The sequence below is a fragment of the Trachurus japonicus genome, chromosome 1 (assembly GCF_045865225.1).
Source record: "Trachurus japonicus isolate A0001 chromosome 1, Traja_1.0".
NCBI lineage: Eukaryota > Metazoa > Chordata > Actinopteri > Carangiformes > Carangidae > Trachurus > Trachurus japonicus.
Window position 1 is genome coordinate 3,598,354 of NC_140907.1, and position 21,053 is coordinate 3,619,406.

General features: G+C 42.5%; 2 protein-coding genes across 2 annotated transcripts; one reads left to right on the forward strand and one right to left on the reverse strand.

Annotated features, from left to right (window-relative positions):
• Positions 1 to 1,603: 1,603 nt before the first annotated feature.
• LOC146991192 (keratin, type I cytoskeletal 19-like) lies at positions 1,604 to 4,670 on the forward strand. The gene is made up of 8 exons (XM_085789521.1): positions 1,604 to 2,111; positions 2,532 to 2,614; positions 2,736 to 2,892; positions 2,992 to 3,153; positions 3,304 to 3,429; positions 4,074 to 4,294; positions 4,405 to 4,418; positions 4,529 to 4,670. The coding sequence occupies exons 1-8, from the start codon at positions 1,683 to 1,685 to the stop codon at positions 4,576 to 4,578; spliced, it is 1,242 nt and encodes a 413-aa protein (XP_085645647.1). The 5' UTR covers positions 1,604 to 1,682; the 3' UTR covers positions 4,579 to 4,670.
• A 6,277-nt stretch (positions 4,671 to 10,947) lies between these two features.
• LOC146991193 (stromal membrane-associated protein 1-like) lies at positions 10,948 to 20,845 on the reverse strand. The gene is made up of 10 exons (XM_085788284.1): positions 20,571 to 20,845; positions 19,919 to 20,052; positions 19,317 to 19,402; positions 19,147 to 19,210; positions 18,971 to 19,033; positions 18,779 to 18,854; positions 17,012 to 17,139; positions 15,969 to 16,176; positions 13,660 to 13,997; positions 10,948 to 11,621 (listed from the first exon to the last, which is right to left on the reverse strand). Exons 1-10 carry the CDS (start codon positions 20,686 to 20,688, stop codon positions 11,487 to 11,489), a joined length of 1,350 nt encoding a protein of 449 aa, XP_085644410.1. The 5' UTR covers positions 20,689 to 20,845; the 3' UTR covers positions 10,948 to 11,486.
• Between the last annotated feature and the right edge of the window lie 208 nt (positions 20,846 to 21,053).

Genomic DNA, 21,053 nt, shown 5'->3' on the forward strand with positions numbered 1-21,053 from the left:
CTGCCATGCAAAAACGATACACAAAACATTATTTCTCACAAATAATTAAAACTGGGACCGTCACATTACCGAGCTAGATTGTATTGATCTTCTCATAAACTCATAAACCAATAAGCATATTTTCCAAAATGTCCAACTTCCCCAATAAAATCTAAACCTAAAGTTATTTATTTCATTAAAAACTGCTTGTAATTTAAGTCATAAACTGACACAATATTGTATACTGAGTGATTTCTGATCATCATAGAACAACTAATGGTGCAGTATAATGGCATTACGGTTGAGAAAATGTAGTTCTGGTTTGCATAGAAAGTTATAAGACAAATGATCTGTACTGTGCTGAGATAATCCTCTGATCAGTCCACAAGTACCTATAAGCAACTACTACTGTACTCGACTAGCACTATTTCTTTAGGGTTGATTATGCAATAACGTTAAGTACATAGCAACCAAACTCTGCTCTTACACACAGTACACAAGAAGCATGATTCAGTTCTCCCTCTGACTGAGTGGTGACCCCACCGTGCCTCCCTATCCCCCACCCCCAGCTGACATCAGATGTTAAACCACAAGAGGACCGAAATTGGAAAGAGTCCAACTCTGAGATAAGGAGGAAACACACTTGTGCATGCACACACACACACACACACACACACACACACACACACACACACACACACACACACACACACACACACGCAAGTACACTCAATTACCCACACAAAAGCCTCCCTCACACAGCTTTAAACCCAGGACAAAACCAAGTTAGGAGTTAGCACACAAACACATGCACACACACACACACAGGATCACAGGATACAGGACTGAGGGGGGATGTTATGTATGATATGGTGAACAATGGGGGTGATGACGACTTGCCTCAAATGGGTTTGACTGACAATACTTAAAACAAAGCAGTTTGTTGTTCAAGGCTAGAAAGTTTTCATGATCTGTCAATCACTAAATAACAAGTCTCGATGTGAGCCAGACTGTATAAGTAAGAGTAGTCTAAAATCTGCTATGGTAACAGAATACTGGTACAAACATCTGATGCTACAAATAATTATGTTGCAAAACCAATGAATCATGAATCCAGTGAAATGTTTCCTTAGGATTAACTCGACTGTGACTTGGTTGTATCACCATGGATAATTTTCTTGACACTAATAGAGGTTATTGTTTGCAAAGTGCTTGATGCGAATGTTGACTCATGGCGGGGCAAACGGTATCGCTGCAGCCTCCTCTGTTTGTATTACAGTAGGATACAGCATGACTGGCGTGATCCAGACGAGAGCTGCAGGTGTTGATGAAAGCATACAGAGACCATCACATACTATACTTGCACATATATACTCCCACAATGAGGTCCCCACAGACCAATAGGAGCCCCCCCTGCTACACACACACACACACACATTCCATCACAGTTTCCTCACAGGAGTGGAAAGAAACCGAATCCTGGTCCTTAAAGGAAAACAAATGGAGGTTCTGCCAAGCCTGTGGCTGAAGTGCAAAGGAAAACTCCCTCCACCTCCCTCCTCCCAGTCAGACCCGCCCCTGGTCCAGCACTATATCAAGAGCCTGCCTCCCTTTATCAAACTCCACAGTCCTGCTACAGTGTACAGCTGTATCACAGTCCTCTCTCCTCCAGTCCTCTCTTGATCAGCAGGCAGTCAGCCATCATGTTTTACAGCCAGAGCATCGCCACTGGTCCCATGATCACCAGACAGAGCCGCAGCTACACATCCAGCGCTCCTGCCCAGAAGGCTCACAGCGTGTCCGGCCTCAGCTTCAGAGGAGGCCCTCGCATCTCCTCCGCCAGCTCCGTGCGCACCTACTCCTCCGGGTATGGCGGTGGCATGGGGATGGGCGGCGGCGCCGCCTTTGACCTGTCCGGCGCCCTGGACCAAAGCACCGTGCATCTGAACGAGAAGGCCACCATGCAGAACCTGAATGACCGTCTGGCTTCCTACTTGGAGAAGGTCCGATCTCTGGAGGCGGCCAATGCCAAGCTGGAGAAGCAGATCAGAGAGTACTACGAGCAGAAGGGACCAGCAGCAGAGAGGGACTACAGCAAATACTGGGCCATTATCAATGACCTGAAGGACAAGGTATAGTGTGTGCCAGCCTGAGTAGTTTTAACACCATACAAGTCAAATGTTTGCAGTTCTGTTAATTATTACCAAGGGAGGATTTTAAGAGGGCTCAAACGTTACCATAAACTCTCCTGCCATAACCATGACGTAACAGCTTTCCCCAGAGACTGCATGATCTGTTCTGTGTATTCCCGAATCCTTGGTGGTCCTTTGTCCAATAAAGTCTCCTTAAATATTTTCTCCTTAAGATTTCTAAACAAGAAAAAGTGGTCAAATATTGTGCATGGCAATGTGCTGAACCAGATGTAGTTTAAAACATGTGAGGTTACTAGATTGAAATTAAAACCAATTTATGCTTGTTCACCAGTGTGCAAGTAGTTCTTCAATATAAATGTTTGCATTTTAACCCACTCCCTTTGTCGTTGCTCTTCTCAGATCGCTGGTGCCACCATTGGCAATGCCAACATCCTGCTCCAGATTGACAACTCCAAACTGGCTGCCGATGACTTCAGGACCAAGTAAGTGTGAACCATCTCCTTGTCTGTGGACGCATCTTTATCATGTTTCAAACGAGAATGAAGAAATGAAGCTCCAGTTGTTTCTCATAACTCCAAACTAACTCCACTCCAAACTAATTAGATTCGAGCACGAGCTGATGATGCGCCAGTCGGTGGAGGCTGACATCGCCAACCTGCGCCGTCTGCTCGACCAGACCACCCTCACAAAGGCTGACCTGGAGATGCAGATCGAAGGCCTGCAGGATGAGTTGGCCTACCTCAAGAAGAATCACGCAGAGGTGACCGATGCACTTTCTTCAATTATAATGAAAACTGCTTCCCCTGCCCCCCAAAAAATCTCCATGCTGACCTCTCTCTCTCTCCCCTTGGTTGTTTAGGAGCTGGAAGCAATGCGCGCGCAGCTTACAGGTACCATCAACGTGGAGGTCGATGCCGCACCCCAGCAGGACCTCAACAAAGTCCTGGAGGAGATCCGCGCCCAGTACGAAGGCATCACTGACAAACACCGTCGCGACCAGGAGTCCTGGTTTAATGAGAAGGTGAAAAGACTTCCTTATAAACAAAGGCTCTACAGTATATCCTACTCTTTGCAAATGACTGGGTTCTCTCCCTCAGCAGGTCTAACATGTAATTAAACATAATCTTGTGTGAAAGTGGACTTCTAACTGTGACTTTACTTCTCGCTCTAGTCGGCAACCCTGAGCAAGGAGGTGGCCATGAGCACAGAGACAATCCAGACGTCCAAGACAGAGATCAATGACCTGCGGCGCTCACTGCAGGGCCTGGAGATCGAGCTGCAGTCTCAGCTCAGCATGGTGAGGAAAAAAAAGAACCCTTAAACCCAAACCATCTGTTCTCATTTCACTGATCTTGCCTTATATGAGCAAAATCCCTAGATCCCTGTCTTGTCAGGAGGAAATGGAGAAGCACACACTGATAGAGGGTAAAGAGCAGAAGGGAGGGTAAAAAAAGAAGGAGGCTTTGTTGAAAGAAAGAAAGAAGGAAGGGAGGGAAAGAGAAGAGAGAGAGATAGAGCAATAAGAGTGATGGGAGCTATGGAGAAGAGGAGGGAGGTGCTCCTGCTGAGGAAAACATTTTACAGACATCTGCTCAAAGCTTGCACAGAAAGCTGCAGGAATGCCAAACTGGATTATACTCCCATGTATTATCTGTGGCGAGCTGGAGTTAATCATTCAACACTCTCTGCCCACTGCCTCCCTCCTCACAGTGGAGGAGCAGCATCAAAGACCTCTACAAAGGCCTCCATAAAGGAACGCAGACATCCTACTGTAGCCTACCTGTCTGATATATATAATCCAGGGCGTGGCCGGTGGTTGCAAATCTGCCTGAACTGTCACAAAAGATGCATTATGGCAAAGCCAGCTTGTAAACGTGAACAACAGTGTATGTGTTGCAATGTGTGTGTGCATGGATTCAGCCACTTTCCCCTCGCCAACAGAAAGGGGCTCTGGAGAACACGTTAGCAGAGACAGAGGCCCGCTATAGCTCCATGCTCGCCGGCTACCAGAACACAATCAACATGCTGGAACAAGACCTAGCCAACGTGCGCGCCAGCATCGAACAGCAGGGCCACGACTTTAAGATGCTGATGGACATTAAGACCAGGCTGGAGCAGGAGATCGCAACCTACAGAAGCCTGTTGGAGACAGAAGAGTCCAGGTAGACACAGTGACACACGAGCATGGACCTCTGCTAATGCTAATAAGGTGAGATCACGCCTCTCATCGTCTCTCTCTCTCTCTTTTTTTCTCCTCTCTCACTCATTATAGACCCATTTCTACAGGTAAGTGTCGTCTGTTTAAACAAGACATTACACAACCACGGTGTAGTCAGACTAATAAAACCTCATAGCACTGCCATCATCATCTTTTTTTCCTTCGTTTTTTTTTACAGGAGGCGGAAAGACCACAATCACAACCACCACTGTGCGCTCTTCCAGCTAGAAGGTCCAACTGGCAGGACAAGCTGTTCTCGGACACACAGACACACACAGACAATGACTAATGAAAGCTGTTACACGAGATAAGTGAAACTGTACTGAATAAAGGACTGAGATAAGTGAAGCCCGTGTTAAAGTTGAAGTATGAAACAACAATGTAACTCAGAAGAAAGTCTGACACACTGTGTTTGTGTGTGTGTGTGTGGCCTGTCTGAAAAATAAATCTGCTGGTGAACATAAGAGTTGTGTTATTTTGTGACTTAGCTGGTCTTTTTCTTTCTTTCTTTCTTTCTTTCTTTCTTTCTTTCTTTCTTTCTTTCTTTCTTTCTTTCTTTCGGGTCTTCATTTTTCCATAACATCGCTCTATTTATGTAGTTGTCATGGTAACAGCATTACATTCTGGGAGGTGGGATATAGGGTTGCGGAAATCTGAGTTACGTAACAGGGGCTGTTGTCAGGAAAGGGTGAACAATGGTTTACAGCTCCAGTGTGGAAAGCATTAGGGGTCCGAGAAAAAAGAAGTCAGAGCGCCGTGTTGAGCTGGAAGCTCTGAAAACTCAAACGGCACAAGAAAACAGTCAGAAAAGTGCAAGTTATATGACCAAACAAAGAGAGTGACCCCAGAGTTTGACCAAAGAGGTTTTTCAAACAAGACACACCCAAATGGTTGACTAATCTTTGCCCTGGAGACTTTTCAACAGCGTGTTGCATGAAGTCTGTCACCTAGTAACAAGAACACATGTAGCTCAGGACAGAAACACTGAGTGGGAATGCAAACACACTGACTAACTGAACAAAGAGGGTCATTGTGGAAGCAGGTGCTATCGGTGCTGCACTTTGGCCACCTTTATGACCCTGCGTTGATAGTGCCTGACCACAGAGCCGTTATGATAAAGCATCGTGAAGGGTGGGGTTACTTTGCTGCTGGTGACTAAATGTATGTTTGGTGTGAAAGAAGGGAGGAGAATTATTACATCCATGTGTTGTACGTGTGTGTGTTTGTGTGTGTTAGGGAGAGAGGGAGTGGAAGTAGGCTTTGAGGCTCTGCACAGGTCAGCAGTTAGCCTGCCTGCAGCCTTTTAAAATTACAGTGAAATCCTGTGAAAGCTTCATAATTCTCAAATGATGGTGTAATGTTGGTTTTGGAGGAGAGAAAGAGAAGCCAACCCCCTCCGAGGAGCCTCGCTCACCCATATTTGGACCCGTTTGTTGCACATCAGCGTCTCTTCCACACTGTTATAATGATAGCTGATGACAAAGCCCTTCCAGTAATGCTTGTAATTTGATATGAAAATCCAAAGCAGAGGTCATAAAGAGATGTTACACCAACATCAGACCGTTTTACCCACATCAGTGTTAAAACCCAGTGGGGCAAAAAAGGGGAAAACTGTGCAAAACCATAACTAAGCATTCAATTATAAGCAAGCTGAAGTCAAACATGATGAATTCCACAAAGATAGATACCACTATCTGTTAATATTTGAATGTCAGGCGTTCATTTGCCTCTAACGTGTCCCACACTGTCTCTTTTAGTTTCAGTTTGTATAGTAGGCTATAGTATATAGTTTAGTTTGTATAGTCAAATGCTGAACGTCTCTGAATATGCATTATGGACTCTGTCCAAATCTTTAGGTTGTATGCCAGTATGTGACTATAGGTGTAATTGTTAAATATTTGAGAATGTAGACCTGACTGATGAGATTTTGTGCAAATAGCCGTTGTTTAATTTAGATTAAGGGTTTGTAAATATATATCTTGCAGAGAGCTGGATGAGATCCTGACATCTGTAGTCTATACACCAAACAGAGCCAGCAGCTTCGCATAGCATAAAACTGTTAGTTTGGTGTAAAGGTAGGAAAAATGAAGAATCTAAATTCACAGTTCAACAAATGTATCTTATATCTAACCGGTACAGAAAAGTAAAAGCAGTTTCTGCCATCTTGAGTAGCTACTTTTGCTAAGCTAACAGACCTGTGGTACTACCTACAACTGCGCCCAATCCAAACATAGGTAAACACTATCAAACCACACAACAGAAGTAGTTCCCCACAACAATACACAAAACACTTCCCAAACCAACTTTATCTTACATTCCTCCCTCTCTTTAAATGAAATGTCCTCATTTCAGAAATGAATGAAAAATAAACTGTATACATTAGATTTATAGCTGGTCAACAAATATCAGAGTGGCGTTAATCATCATGTCATTGCCTACTCTCAGCAAAAAAAGGAAAAAATAATTAATGAATTCATTAAAAAGTTAGGCCTATCTAATACTTACATGGAGTCTCAGAGTTCTGAGCAGACAAATCAGAAACTGAAAATCCAGCTAATCCTCTGGGGATCATGATCAAAACATTAATAATCTCAAATTTGCTCTAGGCCAAACATGTTCAGTGGAGCAGCACAAACAACAAAGTAGCGCTACAACTGCACCTTACTTTTATAACTTTTATGAATGATTACAATAGCCTACAACCTAGGCAACTGAACTGGAAATGGGAGCTTGCTTCAATTTGTAGTTGAGCCCCACCTTAGCACTGAGCTGTCATTGTAAAAAAAAAAAAAATTAAACATGATCATGAAGTTCTGTTTAATGAAGGATTTAGTAGATAAGGACAAGACAGACAAGAATGACATGAAAAGACCGTCTACACGTGGCTGCACAGAGCAACATGTTAGAAATCAGTGCCAAGCTGCCAACAGTCATTTCTCCATGTCATGGCTGTCTGCCATTCACGCCAGCCCGAGGCTAGAAGAGTGAGCTCATGAGAGGAGAAAATTAGATGTTATTCACTTGATGTCATGAAATACTTGGCCAGCACAAGAGATTGATTCAGTTCAATTGAAGATGAGTTCATCCTAGAACATGGCAGCCATTGTCGTTTAGGTACTTTGATGTAGAAGTAACGGTAACTTTCCCACGATGTTTGTAATCCTTTCTCGTCCTGCAACTATATCTGTTAGCTGTAAGCCAAGTTACTGTAACAAGTGGTCCAGGGCTCCGAGCTACACAGAGAATAGCACTAATTAGAGGAGTAGTTTTGGGAAGTACCCTTTGCTGAGTGTAAACACTTGCTTCACCGAATTGAAAAACCTAAAAGGTCCCATCAGATACCTCGGTCATTTCAGTGCAGCCCTGTTATATTTCATTGTGGTATTTTACAAACTGACATTAAAGCTTTCATATCAGTGAAATGTTTAGTTTAGTATTAGTCATGTCTGCAACAGTTAAACCAGAGGCTGACGCCCGTATCAGCAGCAGGAATGTTGCTGTCTCAGGGTCAGAAAGTCCATTAAGGGGCTGGGGAGAGAGAGAAGGAGAGATAGAGAGAGAGGCAGAGAGAGGGAGAGAGGGAACATTCTTCACTCGGCTGGCGGACTCTATTCTGGAGCAGTGTTAGGTTTGACACACAAGCTTACAGGAATGCCGAACCTCTTCGCTAAAGGTCTCAGACGCCGTATGGCATCAGATGTTGCTGTGAAAGTTTTCAAACTGTACCGGAGCAGCAGCAGCGAGGCGTAGGAACAGTTGAGAGGCAGAGAGTGGAACGAAACCAAATACATTTCAGGGGCTTTCAGACCCTGCCAAGCATGAGACAGATGCGATTTTTCATCCACTTGCATGGCTGTGAGTTTGGCCGTGCTGTGCAGGCACAGTCACTGTCTATTACCGACTTTCAGTAGCTACCATGCCCTGGTGTTTAACCAGTACTGTTTGAATAAGACAGCATGAGGTTCAGAGTGGGGTATGCAAGGAGGCTCCAAGGTGGGGGTTTAACAGGTAGGTCTGGTCTGAGGAACCACACCTCATATACAAATCCTAGAGCACGAAGACCAGGATGGACCTCCTTGGGCGTGGCTCAATGGGTTCTACATACAGCGCATGGTGTTATATAAAAGAGGGAGCTGATGCAAAGAATAGTCCTGATGCTGTGGCATTTTTCTGCAGTGACGGTCAAAGAGATTTTTCTTACAATACGCACTTTCAAAGCATCCCATGGGGTGGGTGTATCTGTACTGGAGAATATCCCAGAATGCACTGGGTGGGGAAAGCCAAACCTAGGCATATAGTGTGTGATTTAAAAAATACATTTTGTTGAAATCTATTCTATGACACACAAAACTCACAGAGAAACAACCCAAAAAGAAAGAAGAAAGAAGCATTGATGAAAACCACTCAGAGGTAGAATGAGGCACATTTTCCCTACAAAGCTGCTACTGCTGCTGCTACTGCAGCATGACTCTGATTTTCCAAATTCTGTATGTTTGTGTAAATGGGCCTCGAGGGCTCACAATAAACTTCAACAAAAGTGCATTCATTACACCAGCGTAAAAAAAAGAAAAAGAAAGCTGTCGTAATGGATCTGGTGATCAACAAATGGGGCAGGAAGGGGAAAACAAGAAGAATAAATTAGATCAGCAGAGACCATCCAGTGATGGGATCACATCAGCTGCAATGTCTGTCAACATGGTGACATCCTGACCATTACCAATACTACTATTATTACATGAGTACTCACTACCATACCCGTCTACAAACCTGTCCTTCACTTTGATCTCACGTACACACCTGTAAAGATCCATGACTGTATCTAACACAGCTGTGACACATACGTAGCTGTGACACTATCAAAGTCACAAATCTGTCCACAACAGACAGAGACGTTCAGACATATAATCACTGACCAAAGTCCTCAACACCTCCTCTGTGGGTACTCCCACTACAGTATAGGTGACTGCAGGAAGTTTTTCCATGATGATACACACAAACACAAACACACACACACACACACACAGAAAATAATACCAGTTACACTTTTGTGACAAGTAATGAATAAAATACAAATAAAAAACAAACATATTACATGATTATTGGGACAGTGAGATCAACATGTGGAGTGTTGGTTGCTTTAGCCACAGACTTCACAGGGCACCTCCCCTCTCTCTTACAAAAGTCAATACAACACTGCCACCACCTGCAGGTTTACTCTGCTCTAACAGTCGGGTGTTTGTCTTCTCCCAATGAAACCATGACTAACACCTGTACACTGTCAGATGTTGCACCTTGAGACCAAAACCCGAGCCAAAACCACACAGTGATTAATGTGTGAAGCAAAGCTGATTCAATATGCACGACAAGTGCCAAACAAAAACAAATTAGCGTTACTGAACATTTGGTGATCAACAGAAACTTAGTTCGCGTGCAAATTTGAAGAAAACATCTGGCACAGTTGATGATACCAGGTATTGCTAAATGGGAATCAACCTAATAAAAGATCTTGAAGTGAGATGAAGGAGCTTTTTTGTTTTGGCACTGCTAGCAGCAGCACCTAAGGTGGAAGACTTCTTATTTATGTAGTGCACAAAGAACAAATTAAACAACCCTGAAGTCAAGTGACCCTGAAAATCAAATGTCTCCCACGCCATCCTCTGCAAGCATTCAAGTGTGACACACTGCTGAGAGACTCCTCAGGTTTACAGGCCTCACTGCTTAACTGCCCACCGAGACTTTCTGTGCTCACCATGTTTTTAGTGTGGGTCCACTAACCAAGTGTGATTGTGCTGTGAAGCATTTTCCATTAACAATGCTGCCACCTAGCGGGCAGGAACACTAATATAATGTCCATGTGTCCAATAGTGGGACATGACTGTGTTGACCACAGATGATATAACACATGAGCTCCAACATTACAATACAACTATTGGTTTTTAATGAACCAATATGAATTTTAGACAGTGGATCTGATTTCCAGACTAAATATACATACAGGGCTGTTGTATAGGGGAGAAAGGTGATGATAATTCTAGGGGCCCAGCGCCCAGTGGGGCCCACAAAAAAACCCAGTAGTCTCATCTTTGTATGACTGATTTATTGTGCTTATACCCTGACTAATACTCATAGTAATGCTGCATTAGCATCAAAACAAAGTAGGCTAAATAAAAAATGATAATACATACGCAGTCTAAGAAAAAGTGGAAAAGTCAGGGGGTAGGGGCCCACTTTATATTGTTTCAGGGGGCCCAGAATTCCTAGCAACGGCCCTGTGTATGTACATACACTATGTGTTGTGTTAAACTGAACCTCAGAGGAAACCTGAATGTCAGATGGCATGAAAGTGAGTCCATCCATCCATACGTTAGCTGTTCCTTTGACAGTGGTGAGCTCTACATTTTCCACCAACTGACTGCAGCCACATTTTATGATCTAAGGCAAAGATTAAGCTACAACCAATATTAGAACAATACACTATTAGGTTTGATGTAAGTCAAGACCCTCTAAAGGCCTTTGAAGAATTTAACTAAAAAACTCAAAATGTTTCCCAGTTTTGAGCTTTTACAAAATGAACAACAGAAGACACATCAAAGCAAATTATTTATTATCACTTTAATTTTTATAGGGGAACCACAAGTACTTTAAAAGAAGGTTATACAGCGCTGTACATCTGGGAGCAGTACTGACAGACTTGATAGTCATATCATCTCCCTTTAAATACGATTCATTTAAATGATCTATAATCTTATAATGATACAGTGATACAATAAAAGCTTGTGTAACTGGTCCTGCAGCTTTTCTGATATGTCGATATCATTTTTGTTGGGACTGTTATTTCCTTGTAATTTTTTTCCCAAAAAAGGAAAATAAAAGTTATGATCAAAAACCATACGACAGGCAGAAACTGCCAGGCTGTAATCCTGCATGACTCCCAATTCACTCACACAATAGAGAGAAAGAGAGACAGAGAGAGGGAGAAGGAGAAAAAGAGAGATACAATTTTCATGTTCCGAAGGCTGGTCCGTGATGGAGAGGGGCATCAGTTCATAGTGAAGAACAGAGAAGCACAACATATATTTTTGCGCTTTCTGCAGCCTCGACTCTTACTCTGCCCGACCATCAACCCGCTCCAAGGCTCACTTCCATAGCTGTGTGCTCAGAGTCTGGCCGGATCCAGTTGCAGCCCAACCACCCATAGCTGATGGAGGCTGACCGAAGGCCATCTGTCCGCCCGCACCGTTCAGGGTCATTCCTGACATCTGCTGATTCATCTGAGGATGTTGGAGAGATGGGTGTGAGTAACAGTAAGTAACTAATACTACAGTTTTTCTCAATTGCTAAAACACTAAACCCTATTGTCACTCTTTTGACAAAACCATCAGCACTTTTCACCTGTTTAGACACAACTCGCCAACACATTTTCATTGTGATGCACCTGTGTTGCATAATGCTGAGCACAAGTGGCAAAAGTCAAACAGAATTAATGCACAGGTTTCACCGGTTGAACACAACTCAAAATTGATCACACTTGTGGCTAATTATGTGAGGGAACATAATGCCAGTTCAGGATGAAGTCCTGTGGTCTGATCCAGTATGGAGAAATGATGCTGTGGCTGAGTAATGCACTTCTCATTTCTATATTTTTGTACTTTATTTTTTACGTGGGCTTACTGTATACAAGTGCTAAATGCACAAAATGTCTGTTTGTTTTTGTACTGTACAAGTGCTACATGTGAATACACAGGATTTGTTTTTTTGCTTTTTACTATGTACAAGTGCTAAATGCACAGGTTTTTTGTTTTGCAACATGCATTTAGCCTACAATGAACAATAAACATTTATTTCTACAGCTTCATGTGCTATTGTGTTTTCTATTTTTCTATGCAGTGTTTAGTGACTGCTCAGTAGTGTTTTTAATTAATTCATTGGGGCACGATTTGACAACATAGTTCAGTTTTGAGCACAGATTAAACTGTTTTGGGGTGAAAGTTTGGTTTTGCAAGAAGAGTCTGAGGATTTGTGAATGTAGCTTGAAAATTGGGGTTTGTGTTCACGGTTTAGAGAAAAGGAGAGCCGCTTTCGAGAAATGTGTTTTAGCAATCGAGAAAAACTGTAAGAACTGTCTTGAGGTTTATTAAGACATAATTTTACCAGTCCTTATCCTTTTCTGAAGGGTGCTTATTTGACATATCAGCAATGGACATAAATGTGGTATCAGAAAGACGTTGGGCTGTAACAGTAGAATTTTGTTTCAAGCCCATTAAAATGGGCTTGATGTTTAAGTCCAACATTATATTGTGATGTTTTAACAGGCATGTGACATTTAGTCAGTGTTTTCTGTTACTTGACAACGTAAAATCAACAAATATCAACGTCAGCCCATCGTCAATATTATACCTCTAATTGACGTTGACATTGAGTTTTAGTCACACACCATCACAAACCACATTCAACCAAATATCAACGCCTAATGTTGATTGGTTGGCAGCAGCATGCCTGCAGCAGAATCCTTTTGCCTTTGACATCGTCCATGTCTCACAAACTGGTTACAGAAGCTGCTAGAATATATACATCATGTGTTATCATTCTCAGGTTGTGATGACAAGTGGGGCCTGCTTTGGTTATTTGATCAACTGATCAAGAATGATTCTGATTGGTTGTTTACTTTTGTGTATCCAAGAACCATTAGGTAAAAGAAAATCATGTTATTTCAATTTCCTTTGTGTCAAGCTGCAGAAATATGGTTAATTTGCAATGACAAAGCTGAAATGATTGATTGTGTGGCCCTTTGTATGCAATATTTGTAATCCGCATTATTTACAGGTAGTGTACTTTTCCTTTTTACTGCCAATGAGAAACCATACGCACCACTGAACATCAGTTAAACTGCAGCTTTGCAGAGTCCATTGCTTATTACACAACAATGTTGTTAGTGTTATCAATTATTAATTTTTCTTTTCTGAGATTTCCCACATCCTGCTGTATAATATTACACAGTGAGGATTCGTCATTGGTGGAGGTCTGTGCAGAATCCTGTGCAGATTTGTGACAAGCCTAACTTTAAAATTATGTATGTGCTGCCATCTAGTGGTTCAGAAATGCTCTGCATCACAACTTCACAGAACGACCTCTGGTTCTTGTGCAATGCATCATCAGAGCTGGGTGTGGTCCCATAAAAAAACAAACAACACCTTGTCAGGAAGGCCACACACTTGACACAGCCTAACAATACAAGACTTATTGTGGGGCTTGTTAAATGATGAAAAGCTTAGAGCAACATTTACGTCATAAATGAAACCAGCTTCGTACCTGACCCATGTTCCACTGAGCCTGCTGGCCAGGCTGGATGGCGTACATGCCCTGAGCCGGCACCATGCCTGCAGGCATCGCGCCGCCCTGGGGTCCCATCATTCTCGGGGCCATGCCCATCACACCGGTGGCGGGCGCGTTTCCCATGAAGCCGTTGGGCATCGTCATGCCAACCATCATGCCTGGACTGGGCCCCATCATGGCTGCCCCGCTCTGAGCCATCATGGCGCCCATGACGGTGGTCGGTGGCATGGCGGTGCCCATGCCGGGGAAAGCCTGATAACCAGCAGGGGCCTGGACAGGAAACTGCATCTGGGAGGGGCTCATGAACATGCCAGCTGAGGAGGGATGGAGACATGCAGAAAAGGAGGAGAACATTAATAACTGTCACTCCAGTATTTTTATGTTTGAGGTGTGGTGTGATTTCCAGAACTTGTAAAAAAGAAAAAGAAATCAGTTTTATATCTCAGATGCCTGTTTGTATTTCAGACAGATGTTAGAAAATCCCCTGAGGCACGAAGTCAGGAAATGTGCACAAGTATCTACTTGCTCCTCTGTGAGTCTGTTCTACACTGCATGCACAAGTGAGTATTTTCACCTTATTATCATACATATTTTTCAACTTCAACCTATATAAACTTGAATATTTGTTGGATTTAAGCATAATGAGGTGACGTGTATTGAGGGAGGGCGTGGCCAAAGTGATCAACACCCTATATTGAGGTGTGCATAATAGACAATTTCTCTACCTCATCTGCAGACAGATTTTTCAAACATTTTATGGACAGATGAAATGAGACTGCACTCGAGTACTTGGAAGCATGTGGTGGAGTATTGTGCTGTATAACAATCATGGTGATCTTGAATGCGCCTTTTTCCTGTACCACTGCTTGACGAAAGCAACATCTAAAAACTGGCAGTAAAGGTTTGGGAGTTTATTTTAAGACCATCTTCAACCAGAGAAGGTTCAACTTAATTAATTGTTAATTGTTGTTTTGTTTTGGGGACTACGGATGTAATTTAGCACATGGGCTAAATCCGGTGTATTTACTGTGGGTACTCTAGTACTCACTGTTCATTAATATGCATTGTCCCGACTAAATAAACAAATAAAGTAAAGTAACTAGCTCATTTTTAATAATAGGAGCCCATACGAGCACTGGATCACTACTGTGACCAGTAGTGATCCATCTGGTCCGTCAAGAGTTACTCTCATTCCATATGTCCATAATATGTTCTGAGTCTTGTTTAGTGGTGGTTGTTTCATCCGTCCTTGCTGCGGCCATGTCCCTGAGCACTGAACACCTTGTTCTTCTGGACACTCAGTTCTGGACTATGGTGCACTGAAGGATAATGGGTTCCTGGCAGCTTCACATCTAATTCTTTTCAAGTTTTTTTCTCCACACAATTCTTGCAACCCTATTGGCTATGTACAACAGGGTCTTTTCTTTTACTTTTCAGAGACCATGCCCCAATAATTTAGCTACTTTTAAGAGCGCTGCATCCATCTGAAAGGCATTTTACAATTTGTGACTTTTCAGAGTCTGTTAAATCTCTTTTTTTGGCCCATTTTGTCTGAGGTAGAGAAGTTGCCTAATAATTATTCACTCCTATATATAGGGTGTTGATCACTTTGGCCACACCATCCCACAATACACAAATACGCATCACCTCATTATTCTTAAATCTAACAAACATTCAAGTTTATGTAGGTTGAAGTTGAAAAATATTCATAAAAGTGATAATAAGGTCAAAATACTCACTTGCCTAATCATTGCAGTGTATTGATGTCACTGCTTCACTGGTGAGTAAAATGTTACTACAGCTGATAAGAATGATGAGAGAAAAAAAAACTATGATCACCATGGGAAAAATGTGGTTTTACCCAACCCTAAAAACTAACAATAAATGGTTACAATTTTGTGGAAAGATGGTTTTAAGATTGACCCAGGGGCTGGGTATAAAAATCCAATATTTTGGGGTTTTTTTTCTGAGATGTGACCAGAAAGTATGTTTTGCCAATTTGGGATTATTTCAAACAGTCAAATTCTGGAATAGTTACTCGAGTTAAGACATTGGCCAATTGGGAACGTCCACTTTTGATTCATGAAAGTACTGGTTTTGTTCAGAGGGAGCAAAAGACAGGGGTCATAGGCCTGTCCTGCAACCCCAAAACCAGTAGTAAAAGTAAAAATCAAATTTTCAATTAAAAAAAATAAGAGACACCTCAACAACAACAAAAACCCAGGTCAGGGGGTATTTCATAAGAGCTTGTGTGTTGATTCATTTTGAAGTGCTGTGGTCCTCACCAGCAGGTGCCTGGTGGGACATGCTGTTGGTTCCATAAAGGGACAGGATGGAGTCCTTGGACAGGGGCTTCTTGGCCATGTCATCGGTTTTAGTGGTGCTACTGCTGTCACTGAACAGATCGAGGTCTCCCTGTCCAGACCCTGAGCTGGCTCCGACCGCTGCTGCTGGAGCTTGTGTCGGAGTGCTGGCCGCGTTACTGGAGCTCACCTGGAGGGGGGAGGAAAATTGTGGAGACGCTGTTGCTGGTGTTGATGATGATTTAATACTAATTTACACTAGTCAAGAGGCTCAGCTTTGATAATCAGGCAACATATAATAACCGGTGAAAGAGATACGTTTCCATTCCAAATAAATATGGACATAAGTGCATTCGTCTGGTGTTGCAGCAATGGGGTGACAACAAAAACAGAGGCAAAGTACAGGTTTTTTTTGTCCTGTGTAAACAACAGAAGGCTGGACACAGTCTTTGGGAGCACAGTATTACACCGTGCAACAACAACAACAGTATTTAAAAGAAATGGCATCGTCAATCATAAGAAAATGATACCATGATAATTCAATAAGTAGAAAAATCGGAATAATAGAAATATTGTTTAAAACATTTCATAACGATTATTACTAAAAGCCTAGGCATGGGTTACATTGGCTTCTGCCACTGGGTAACCAGACACTTAAAGGACATGACCATTTGCTTGTAAAATCTTCATTATGGCCATTTATTGCCATTTTTAGAAAATGTATAATCAACAAATGAATTATTATTTGCAGTCATGTCTACATGTTTAGCCAGGATTGCCTGATTGGCTGCATTCATCTTGTGAAGTGTGTTCCTGCCTCTCTTTCATTTGAGTTCACCATCCCTGAGTATTGGTGTTGGCGTCTTGTGGCCCATTGGTGCCGACGGTAATCGTTTGACATTTTATTTTTTACTGCACACTTAATTTTTGTTTGACAACCTGACAACCATTACTGTTTAGCCCTGCTGAGCAATATTTAGACATTAGCGCTAAATCAGGGCTGGGGAATTCTGCCTCGGTTTTACCTGAGAAAACTGAGCTGCAGGCGTGGATGCGGGGAGGGGGTTGGATACCATGGGGCCGAATATATCCAGGTCGTTGTTCTGGCTTGTGCTCGTGCTACCATTGTTAGCTGATGCAGCTGCTGGTGCTTCTGTGACAGGAAGGTGAAAGAACAGGTTTTACAGGCTGAAACTAAGTGTACACCATTAGGAAAAACAACACTGTGTGAGCCCTCAGCATAACTCACTGACAATTTCCCAACAGTATTCAACCTGTATCAACTCGGAACTTATGAAAAGTCATAAATAAAATCATAATACAGCCATAAACTGCTGCGAAAAAACTGTCTGAAACCAACAAACCTGTTTGCTAATGTGGAATATATGTTGTCTTTGTATTTATTTAACTGCTCTGCCCTCCCAGAGCTGCAGAACTGCCCACACAGTGAGAATAGTGGTTAGTACAATAAAAAAAAAAAATCAGCGTACCCTTAGTAACCCGTTGGCCACAACACAAACATAACAGTAAACATTCCATCCAAATAACGCAACACTCCTCCAAGCCACTCGGTAACATCAGTATGTCATCGTCTTTAAACTGTTGAAATGAAATTGCTATAATTAAGTATCATCATTCAATTACTAATGCCTGTACTGTTGCATTGAAAAGACAGCTCACAAATGAGCAGATAAACAATAACCTGCAGTGCAGTTCAATCCCAACATTTGATTATGAAAAACTACAAATTTTCACAACGACCTCCGCATCGAGACAGAAATGTCCACTAACTGACACTTGCACACTGCAAGATTTACTCTAAGTGATGCAGCAATGGATCCATGAACAAACCTTTACTTGAAAACCAACAACACTGGCCACTTCTCCATACGTTCAGATGCCTGTGCTTCTCCTCCTTAGTTCTGTCTTTTGCGTGACACTTAGCACTGATTCTTCAAAAAGGCACCAAAGTGTTGAAATCTAGATTTTAAAGTGAAACAAGAAGTTGCTACGCAGTTGCTAATGGTGCATGGCAGTAGCACTTCCTCTAGCTAACTCAAAAAAAAAAAAAAAAAGCCTTGTGGTAATTCTGTGTAAAAAGCAGCAGGAGGAGTTTTATACTTTGCATTAACAACTACTTAAAAGAATAACAGACTCCACTACAGCTCAACAGACGGCAAAGCAGATACGAGATCAGTGGCAGGCTGCCTTTTAGCCCAAAGAGAAAGCACAGTAACAGCGATGCCTGTGTTACACAGCTGCCAGGAACTGAAGTGAAAAGGGAAGACAGCCAGCCATTTAAAGATGTCACTTTCTCTAACGTCCGCAGCCTGATTGGTACAGAATGAAGCCAACAAGTTCACAGTGACAACACAAGCTGAGGACGGAGACGGTCATGATTTAACACTGATTGCGTCCTGAACTACAATATCTCTGCTCGGTGCAGTTCTCCTCTGCTGGAAGGGCAGAGTACAGATACCGTACAGTCATAGAAAACACAGCATCGACAGTGGTTACCGCAACCAACTCCATATACACACGGAAACATCCTTGTTAATATCAGTGATCAAAAACAACACGGCACCCAGGGTTCATAAAAGTTAATCTACAGGCTCATCAAGGTCTAATCACTCATTAAAGCAAGTAACAGTAGTAATAAACAATAGACAGAGGACAACTGCAAGTTGAAACCATATTCAGCCTGATTCCATCAACAATATCTCAGTTCTCACAATCATAATGGCCTTTTTTTTTTAAATTTTCTTTATTTCTTTCAGGAGAGAGACACTCACCAAGGACTAGTAGGTTCACAGAGGGTTCTGAAGTCTTAGAGGGACTGATTTTGGGAACTGGCCTGGACTCTTCATTCTTTAAACAAGTCAAAATAGTTCAAATTAGCACATCGAAATGAGTGTAAGACAATAAACAATGGAGAGGAGCATGTTTGTACAGCTCTTATTCATGAGGGAATGGATGAGTGATACCTTGGTGTAAGGTGACACCTTGCTCCCTCTGTCTGGCTCCCTCTCTTTCTTATTATCTTTTGGCTGAAATCACAAACGAAAACTCACACGTGAACCACAGGCATGAGCAGATGAAACAATGACAGACAGATGCATGCACTTTATATTGAAATGGTAACGCTGTGGTCAATACATACACTGCTCTTCTTGCTGTAGTACTTCTTCTTCTCATATTTATCCCTGATGAAGAATTCCACTGCTCTGAAGTCAGCGTTAAGGAAAAAGGAGCAGGTCACAAACCTAAATGAATGACCATCTACAGTTTGTCACGTCACGTTCAAGTGCATCAGCTTAGAGTGAAGGATACTGGTCTGTTTGAGGTCTTCTGAAGCTATCTGGAAGGTTAGCCTCATAAAGCTGCCTGGCATTGGTGTTGCCCATTTCCTGTATACTCTGAAAACAGGGAGGACAGGGGAGTTCATTAGGAGACAGAAACAATTTATGAAGGCATTCTGAAATATTTAACAGTGCACGTGACTGTATTGATGAACACATTTGCTGATCCTGAGCATTGCGACTACGATGTATGAGAAAACTACTCTGGCAATGTTTCATATCATGGGTTCAGCATCATTTGACTAAAGGTCTGTGTTGTAAACTGGGGGTCTGGTGAGAGATCCAAATGCCCAAATGCAGCAGCCTGACTTGCTCCCTGTAAGTTGCATTATGGAAAATTTAAGATACAATTTTCTTTAATAGAATAATACACACCAATGAGTAAATGGCAGATTGTGTTGACCTCTGTTGCACAGAATCTGACCATATTACTAACATGCAAATACACTTTGCATTGAGGTAGTGCTGGATTACTGAGTTGTGATACTGTCACAGCTTTACTTTGAGGATTGGGTTGGACCCTGACAATGGAAAGAACCGGGTATAATTTAGTGTTTTGTGTATGAACAGTACCTGGATTTGGTCTGAGGTCCATTGGTCCAGGTTGACTGACTTCACTCTGGATATGTGTACTCCCAGGTTCCTATGGATACCTGCACATCGGATGCAGATAAATACTCCCAGATTCCAGGATGCCCATCTTGGACCTGATAAAGTAAGAAAAAAACAAAATGAGCCAAAAGAAGCAAACCAAAGGAACCAAACAGCTGCAGAAAATGGAGAGATGCCTGAGGAAAAGCATAAACATGCGTGATCTTGTAGTGACTTAGAGTGCCAAGAACAGCCTTTGCATTCTTTATCAATGAGTTCACATGAAAAGAGCAATCTGGTTTATGTGGATGAGCTGCCACAGTTTGTCAAAAGCTTGTAAAAACCATAGGTGAAACCGGGTACCGAGCTGAAGGCGGCGGTTAGGGAGGGAGAGGCGCTGAGAGGAGCTTATGTAGATTTAGAGAAGTTAGCTTGCTAGTTAGCCACTTAGTTTAGCCTTGAGGGTAGAGGTGTCAGCTGACTAGACTAAGCCAGATACACACTAAAGAGTTAGCTTAGCGAAGCTAACCAACGCATATGCTACATGGTTGCTAGGCGCTAACGGTGGATACTGAGTGAAAATGTTAACTTTGTGATGTTACAATGAAAAACGTCGACAGTGTGAACGTCGCACCTTTCGCCTCGCAGTCGGCGCAGTACTTGTTGTCTTCCTCTCTCAGCATTTTGGACAGGATGGCCTGGTGCTGCTCGTTCAGTTTCTGGGCCTTCTCCCTCTCCGAGCGAGTCGCCATAATCGCGCCTTTTGTGGGTCTTGCTTAATGAGAAGATCTTCACTTAAATCGGTCGTCAATCGAAAAGATGCTTCTGGTAAAAGACCATAATCAGAGGTATGAACGCCTCCGAGTGCGATATGAAAACACCCGGAACCGGAATCCCTTCTCCGCCCACAGGAATTCTAGAGCTGACGGGGCGGTCGCACCGGATTGGACGAGAGTGCTGACGTCGTCTGACGCACAACGTTGAATCAAGTTTTACATTTTCATCAAAAATTCATATGCACTCAAAGTTTATCCCCACTTCCCATTGATAATCTTAAATCGAAACATGCATATTGTTTGTCCATGTCAATGTGATCATCATGATTTTGTTTTTAATC